Here is an 8,756-nt window from a genome sequence, read left to right as displayed (position 1 = left end):
ATATACACACACACACACATCAGGGATTGCCAAGGTCATCACTCATTCTCTGTTTATGACCAAATATGAATCCAGTTTGCATTAGTATTTGCTTCAATTCATCTACTGTGTTTTTCTGTGTGTTCTAATGCTGTATTCAATTGCTTTCATCCAGCTGCCTTAGCTAAAGGAATCTCAGAGGTAGAGCCCACAGTGGTGTCCCAAAACGGAGCACCTCCTGGAAAGAAAAGCACTTCAGTACCGTTACCTGAGCTGGAGTACCGGGAAAAAGGGAAGGACACTTCTGCAAAAGAGGGCAAAAAACAGAACACAGTTGGAATCAATAACAACAGTATTATACACGCACTGGACTCCAAACTACAGGAGACGGAATATATTGAGAACTACGTTGGGGCAAAAAGACTGAACAACGACCTGGCAGGCGACAACACGCACGCCGACACCAACACGCACACTTCTTCTAAAGAGGAAATTGGGGGGATGGGGAAGAACTACAAAAATGCCAGCGGAGGAGGCGGAGGCAGCAACTCGTCACCTCGGAATCACAGTTCTGCCAACGGCAGCGTGCCGCCAGGTTCCTCAGCTAATAAGAATGAGAAGAAGCAGAAGGGAGCAGGGAAGGGGCAGAAGGATCCGGTGGAGAACTGCATCCCCAATAACCAGCTGGGAAAGCCAGATGCTCTAGTGCGGTAAGACACCCCCGTTATCATTTTCCGACATCCATTTTTTACTTGGATACTTTGAGGGACACTCACTACTTGCCACGTTTCCTTTTGTCTATCTCTGCTGGATAGCCAGCTTAGTCATATTTCAACACTGAAGCTGCTAAAACAACACTAGCATTATGTACTATATTAGAACAACTCTACACTGAAACTGATTCTTTTAGGAAATGTGTTTGCTAATATTGCCGTGTCCCTTCCCAAAGACTGGAGCAGGATGTGAAGCGTCTGAAGGCAGATCTTCAGGCCAACAGGCAGCTGGAGTCAGAGCTGCGGAGTCAGCTTTCCTCTCTGAGCAGCCAGGATCGTAGCCTGCGCTCCGAACTGAGCCAGCTGCGCCAGGACAACGAGCTGCTACAGAACAAGTGAGTGCATGTACACTTAATTGTCAGGACCACTACAGTCAAAAGAAAAGATCAGTATTTCCAACTGAAGTGATTCATATTTGACTGTATTACTCTGTTTTCGGACCTCCCCAATCTTCCATATGCATATATGGAAAGCCAGAAGAGGCAGCAGCAAGCCGCTAGCACAGAACAAAGCAGGAAAGACAACAGATATAATATTGATTATCTAAGAATGTCAAACTCATTTTAAACTGTGAGCAACAGCCCGATTTGAGCGGGGCAGACCAGTGAAACACCCCTCTCTATCAACATAAAGATATTTAACGGTACACATAATCCCTGCAATAGCTTGGTATTAGAAAAAGAAATGCAAGTGAAAGAAATATTCTGCCACAACTTTTTTTATTTCTTACACATAAATGATAAGAAATACAGAAATTGTTCTGGTAGCTTATTATAACACAGAAAGTTGTTTTATTTTTTCTTCTTATTTTTATTGCTTCGAACCTGTTGTTAAAAACAAAACAAAAAACAAACAAACAGAAATTTCTATATCGGTTAAAAAAAACAGGATGTCTGTTGTTATTGTCATTGTTATTATTATTGTTATCATTGTTTATTTGTTACTTTGATGTAAATACAAATGGCTGTGGAGGAGGTCTTTATCTTTAGGAAAAGCTGTAAAATGTGAAATACAGTTTGAAGTTCAAAACTTATGCCCTCCTTAATATTTTGGAAACATGTCTAGTGGGCCGGTTGGGAGTCGTTGCCAGGCCCAATTATGGCCCCTAGATCTTATGTTTGAAAGATATGAAAGATATAACATGAAAGGAGAAGCTGGGGTGGAGGTGGTTTGTAAAGTGGTTTGCAGATAAGATATTTTGGGGAAGGCAGTTTGGGTTAGTGATATAACCTCAAGGATAATTGTATATTAAGGAAATCTGTCCTAATGATATTTACAATGATATAGAAAAACACATTTTATTCTTGATCACAGCTTGCACGCTGTTGCATTTATTTATTAGTGCAAGAAAAAGTATGGGGAATTTCCATCCTTCTATTCCAAGGAGTTACTGTCATTGATGATGCACTAATCTGATCTAATCTTAAGTGTGAATCTATTGCCACAAGGTGCCAGTAGCAGCATTAAAATTCATTAGTAGTATAGCGCATTATATATAGCGTTAAGAATTTGTATAAAAACAGCTTGGAAAAAAAAACTAAAGAATTTTTAAAAAGAGAATAAAGAAACAAGCAAATGTTCTGACTTTAACACTGCTACAAATGTTGAGCTGTTCATAAGCTCACATAGACGTAATCAGCCATCGCTGTATATGAACAAGGCTGGTATCCTGCTTGTGGATATGTTACCTTTTGGGCTTGAAGTGGGAAATAAACAAATGCAGTAACAGTTGCAGTTATTGATGTTAAAGGGGATGAAAGAGTTATAAGAAGAGAGTACTGTTTGGCTAACCCTATATATGTTTCACACTCCTTCTAAAGGCCTGTTGGTCAAGCTTTAACATCAGAGTTGGGTCATGGTCGGGGTAAGGATTTGGCATTCGGATGTGATAGTTGAAGCTGGTTGATCACATTCCTAGACTAAGTGATACAAGCAGACCTCAACTTGTCATGGGATGGGACGTACAGCATCATTTCACTACATGGTGTTATGTAAACTAGATGACTCAGTGCACACCTGTTTAACTTAACCTTTCAGTTTTCATCAGAAAATGCTGATGTGGCTACTAGTCATCGCTTTCTTAGAAATTCACAAGTTGGTAGTTTATGTTTTGAAATGATCTGTTACGCTTCAGATGCTCTGCTTTGCTTTCAAACCGCATACAAACCGAGATGCAGAAGTGACACAGCATCAGATAAATGTAAACACAAAAGTAGCCTTGTAGTGTTTTCACTGGAGTTGAGCCTGGACTGCGGCTGGATTTTTGTAGCCTGCCTGCTAACACTATGTGTGATTTGCATTTTTTTTGTTTTTGTCTGGTTTTTTTTCTTCACAGTTTTTCAGATTCAAGTTTCTAAAGTCGTGTTCCACTGAAGAGAGGCAGATTAGTACCATTTGTTCCCATAATGCGACTGTAGGAGTGTAGATTTGTCTTTAGGACCTCAGTGTACATTTATTTTAAACTTCATGGCCCAAGATCAGAGCAGTGAACATGCATCATTTTGCACTAATGTTCAAGTTTGGTTCATCTGTTCAGCTCGTTTCCAGTTCTATATTTTTATTCATAGGAACTGTAGAGAAATTTGCATGAGTCACAGTTTAAAATAATCCCCGTTTATCTTCTACTGGGCATTGGTGCAGCTCTTTAGTTCATCCACTGTTTAAAACGAGCTGTTTGAGCTTCTACCTGTTTAAGGCCACACTCCCTTTAAACCAACAGAAACTGAGTACTTTAAGTTATTGGTGCTGGAGGTGGTTGTGCAAGCCACAGAGTCATGGAATGTATTTTCACAAGTGCTTTTTGCATTTTGGCTTCGTGTGTCGTTCATCTGAGATTGTATTTACCTCAAATTTAAGACCTGCCAAGGACCAGGTGATTTTTTTTTTAATGTGGTAATATGTACAACTTTATAATTCTAAATAAGGTGTACTTTCATTTTTTAACATTACCATATAATACTTTTCAGAACGGACTGCCCCGTGCATGGGGCTGCACGGTGCTAATGCGTTAACGAGCTAACGTGTTGACGGCGTGCAGCCTCACGCACAGGTGATCTGCGTTAACTCGCTAACGGAGGCTATGTCCACACTAGCCCGGATAGATTTGAAAACGGCGTTTTTGTCTGAAAACGCTCTCTCTCGTGTGGACACACGAGCTCATTTCTGTCTGTCGTTTATTTACTTTCCGGCTCGTTGAAACGTCACCGCAAAATGTCGATGAAAAGCGCCAAGTTTTTTAAATGGACTAATAATGAGGTGGAGTTGTTGCTGCGAGTAACACAAAAGTACAAAGTTGCAAAAGCGAGTGAGAATTAAAGAATTTGAAGAAAAGCTATCTGGAGCATGTACAAACTGATATTAATCTTTAATGCGCTGTCAAAATTGAGAGCAAACAAAACAATTGCTGTGTAATGCCCTCCGCTATCTTTGTTTAATTGGTCACATGACTGCATCACATGACTAAAATGTGTCATCGTTTTAGAAAGTCTCCTTTTCGCTGTCCACACTGCCATGAAAGCACTGTTTTCAAATGTGAGCGTTTTCGAAACGCTGCGTTTTCCATCAGCGAAAACAGCATCTCACTGTGGACGGGAGGCCAAAACGGAGAGAAAACGATGCGAAAACGCATTAGTGTGGACTTAGCCGGAGATTTGCCGCGTTAATGCGGTTATGGCGTTAACGTCATTTTAACAATATTAACGCTGACAGCACTAATTTATATAGCATAAAGTCACAACAAAAGTCGCCTTAAGGGTCTTATATTGTAAGGTAAAGACACCAAAGTAATACAGAGAAAATTCCAGCAATCTGATGACCACCTATGAACAAGCACTTGGAGACAGTGGGAAGGAAAAACTCAATTTTTAACTGGAAGAAGCCGCTGGCAGAACCAGGCTCAGGGATGGGAAGCGAGGGAGACCGGACCTAATAGAGATTAATAATAATAATGAATGATTAAATGTAGCGTGGTTTAAAAATACATAGAGAGTGAAAAGAGGTTAATGAAGAGGAAACGTGGATCAAAGGAAGCCTTCAGGAGCCTGGGCCTATAACATCTAAATAAATACACCAAATATTCTCAATGATTTCATTGTTGACTATTTTTTCCTGTGTCCTCCAGGCTCCACAGTGCTGTCCAGGCCAAGCAGAAGGATAAGCAGACCATCTCCCAGCTGGAAAAGAGACTAAAGGCTGAGCAAGAGGCTCGGGCTCTGGTTGAGAAACAGCTGGCTGAGGAAAGGAAGAGGAAGAAGATGGAAGAGGCCACTGCCGCCAGAGCTGTAGCTCTTGCAGCTGCAACCAGGTACAAGCCCTCACTATTTTTGTCTTTTGACTCTTAGCTGTTTTGTTTTGGGGCATTTTCAGCTCCTAAAAAGTTTTTCTTTTCCTCCTCTGCCCAACAGAGTGGAGTCGACCGATTCGCTCCGCGGTCGTATCAGAGAGCTGGAGACAGAGTGTAAGAAGCTCAGCATGGATATGAAACTCGCAGAGGAGCAGATTAGAGACCTGGAGGGCAAATGTCAGGTGAGCCTGAGAAGCAGAGCCTTTCCTTTATTATAACTGCGCTTTGTTCTTGTCAGTGTTTGCATACCAGGTTTAAATTGATTGGAAAGTACATTATTTAATTGCTCCGAATATAAATGCAGTTAACGGGCTGCTGCAGGACTCCAGCATATTTTTCCCCTGTTCTAAATGCTTAGTGTAAGTAACTGTTATTTTATAGCATAATAATGTTGTCTCACTTTCCTTTTCTGTTTCTCTCACTCCTGCCTCACAAAGGAGCTGCGCAAGTATAAAGAGAACGAGAAGGACACCGAGGTGTTGATGTCAGCGCTGTCCGCCATGCAGGAGAAGACCCAACACCTGGAGAACAGCCTCAGCGCCGAGACCAGGATCAAACTGGACCTCTTCTCTGCACTGGGGGATGCCAAGAGGCAGCTGGAGATAGCACAAGGTAAACTGCTGCTGTAGGAATCCAGTCATTTGCTCCTGAATTTCTAGTTCTCCCTTTGATTGAAGCACTTGCCTGCTCACAAGAACTGTGTCATCTGTAATAGAGAGGATGAAATTCTAACACAATGACTAAAGGGCTCTTGAAGAGGATATTAGAAATGAGGAAATATTTTTATGAGACATGTCTTTTCAGCAGTTGAGATGCTCTTTCTGCTGCTGAAACTGCAGTGCTAGGGGCGCAGCAATTCTAAACTTGTTCCATAATCTTTTGTAACCTAATGGCTCGACAAACCTCCGTCTGTCTCTGGGAGCAAAATTGATAAACGACAGCCGCTACAGCAACACCATAAATCCCCAGCTACACGAGTGTAAGGAAGCGTTTGAGGTCTTGCTTTCAGCATCACAGCGTGGCTTTTTTCCTAATTTTATCTAGTGATTACTTCTTACTTCAGTGATTGCAGTGAGGATCATGTCTTCGCTTTGTTTCATTTGTGTAAACACAGAAGCAGCAAAGCAACGAATTTCAATTACATTTTGCCTCAAGGCACTTTATGTTTTAAGGTAAATACTCTAAAATAATAATGATGAAATTCCCAACAATTGGACAACCCCCTTATCAGCAAACACTTAGAGACAGAAGGAAGGAAAAACTCCCTTTTAACAGGAAGAGAAGCAGACTAAGAAGGTGAATCGACTGGTTAGCTGGGCCTTTCTGTGTCAAGTTTGCATATTCTCGCAAATTCAAAATGCTGGTTTAATTGGTGACACTACATTTGCCATAGCTGTGACTGTGTCTGTCTATATTTGTGTGTTTGGATGGGTCCATCTCAGACACAGGCCCCACCCACCTGTTATTAAAACTTCCTGTTTTCAAGCACAACTAATCTGAAGACGTCTCATAGAGAGTGGGAAGAAAGCTAAAACATGCCATACCAAGACTGGTTTAAAATGAATAAGATGAATGATAATTATTTTAAACTATGAGGGTCAAGTGTGTCAATACTTTTTTTTAAACAGTAATTGATCATGTTGATGGTGTTTTTATTGAACACAATGCTGTAATTCATTACACCTCACGTGAGAGTGTGGTTGTCAAGTGCTGACTTAATCTCAGTAAACTGCAGTTAGATTTTAATGAAAGAAGGCAAAGCCCAGGTGAAACTAATCACCTTTAAAATATGTTATTAATTCCACCTGTGCTTGACCATATCTTCTTCTTCCTACTAGCTTTTATATTCTTTGACTTGGTGAATTACGGCATTTTTAGCTAGCTATTACGGCCCTTGGTTGCATAGTGTGGGACTAGCTACTCTCCTTATGGTGGCTGTGGTTTCCAGATTTGAATGACATTACTACAGGCTAAAAGCAGGTCTTCAGCAATGTTACTGAAAAACAGTAGATAAGTTAGGAAGCCACTGAAAAATTACCCTGAAATCATGTTGCAAACTGCATGAAAGCCATGGACTGTTAATATTTTTGTTGCCCCTCATGTTTAAAACCAAAACCAACACACAAAAAAATTGTACAGTGTGTCTTTGTTTTGACTTCCCCCCCCCCCCCCCCCCCCCCCCTCACCCCCCCAGGGTTCTTCCTGGTAAAATGTAGTTCTTCCTTCCCATTGTCACCAAATGCTCACTCATAGGGGGGTCATTTGATTGTTGAAGTTTTGTCTGTATTATTGTAGGATATTTACCTTACAATATAAAGCACCTTGAGGCGACTGTTGTGCTTTTCTTGGAATATAAGTAAAACTGAATTAAAAAGGTGGCTTTAATATAACTGGGAAACTGGTCTTGTGAAACATCACTGCCTACCTAATAATGAGATGAGAACAGGAAGATGAGAGAAATTCATCTAAACTCATGATTTGTTCTTTTATTTTATTGTAGTTTAGTTTTTTTCTTTTGGTCACGTTTATAAAGTTGATCCCGTCCCTTTAATATTTCGGGCTGTATTAGCCCAGAAGGAAGTCAGAAATGAGGCTTTGCTATGAGAGCACACCTAAGGCTGTTTGATGTTCGGTCTGTCCGCCCCTCTGCTGTTTGTAATACTGTGAAATGAACGTTGTGTTTTTCCCACTCATCTCATCCCATCCAGGTCAGATCCACCAGAAGGAGCAGGAGATTGCAGAGCTGAAGCAGAAGATAGCAGAGGTGATGGCAGTGATGCCCAGCCTGTCCTACTCGTCAGATGGCAGCAACCTGAGCCCCGTGACCCCGCACTACTCCTCCAAGTTCATGGACAATAGTCCCTCCTCGTTGGACCCCAACGCCTCAGTTTACCAGCCCCTTAAAAAGTGACTCTGACATCCACGTTTGTCAGACGGGACTTTTCCTTTATTTTGATCTCAGTTCTGGTTTCGGGTTATTTTACATTATTTTCAAGCTTACAAAGCCCCGGAAAGTTTTTGCACTTTCAACACGCACACACAGACACACACAGCCCCTCCATACATCTGGGTATTCGCTCTGGGTGTTTTTTATTTGGGTTTTTTGTCCTATTTATTTTAGGGGGGGGGGTTGAATTTTGCTTGTTTGTTCATTTTGGGTTGTTTTTAGTTTTGAGGGTGTGTTGTTTTTTTTGGATTTAGCCATCAGACAGCGCGATCTGTTTGAAGGTTGGAGAAAGGAACAAACATTGTTTGGCCAAATGTACTGAAGAGCCATCATGCATTGCTTCGTGTCAGTCTTCTTTTAGTGTAAAGTGTGAACCTCCCTCACAGGCATATATTTCTTTCTCTCTCTCTCTCTTTGTCGTCTGGATTAAACTGACAGACAGGCTTTTAGTTTAAGAAGAATTAGCTTCTTTTTTTTCTTTCCATGATGGTTTGTAGATGACAGAAGGCATACTTTCAGTGCAGATGTGAATTCGAAGCTCACCTTTAAAGTAAAGCCCTGTGAGAGATACATGAATGTAATAATGTTCATGTTTTGATATCAGCATTAACATAAATCAGTGATTGTTTGTTTCGGGTTTTTTGTAATATTTCAGTTCAGTCACGCCGATGTACATTTCTTCTGATTTAGTGATACTGAACAGATGATCATTTGC

The 8,756-nt window shown here is 41.0% G+C and overlaps 1 protein-coding gene across 1 annotated transcript in view; it reads left to right on the top strand.

Annotated features, from left to right (window-relative positions):
* Positions 1-8,231, top strand: part of maco1a (macoilin 1a) — a 12,684-nt gene extending 4,453 nt beyond the window's left edge. The window contains exons 6-11 of the mRNA XM_005745459.2: positions 155-689; positions 929-1,087; positions 4,873-5,055; positions 5,156-5,276; positions 5,532-5,706; positions 7,803-8,231. Coding sequence (XP_005745516.1) covers positions 155-689; positions 929-1,087; positions 4,873-5,055; positions 5,156-5,276; positions 5,532-5,706; positions 7,803-8,005 — 1,376 coding nt within the window. The 3' untranslated portion in view covers positions 8,006-8,231. The remainder of the gene's footprint in view (positions 1-154; positions 690-928; positions 1,088-4,872; positions 5,056-5,155; positions 5,277-5,531; positions 5,707-7,802) is intronic.
* Positions 8,232-8,756: the final 525 nt, after the last annotated feature.

Source organism: Pundamilia nyererei, unplaced genomic scaffold (genome assembly GCF_000239375.1).
Source record: "Pundamilia nyererei isolate P.nyererei 1_Seehausen unplaced genomic scaffold, PunNye1.0 scaffold00159, whole genome shotgun sequence".
Lineage (NCBI taxonomy): Eukaryota > Metazoa > Chordata > Actinopteri > Cichliformes > Cichlidae > Pundamilia > Pundamilia nyererei.
This window is presented reverse-complemented; position numbering and strand designations above follow the sequence as displayed.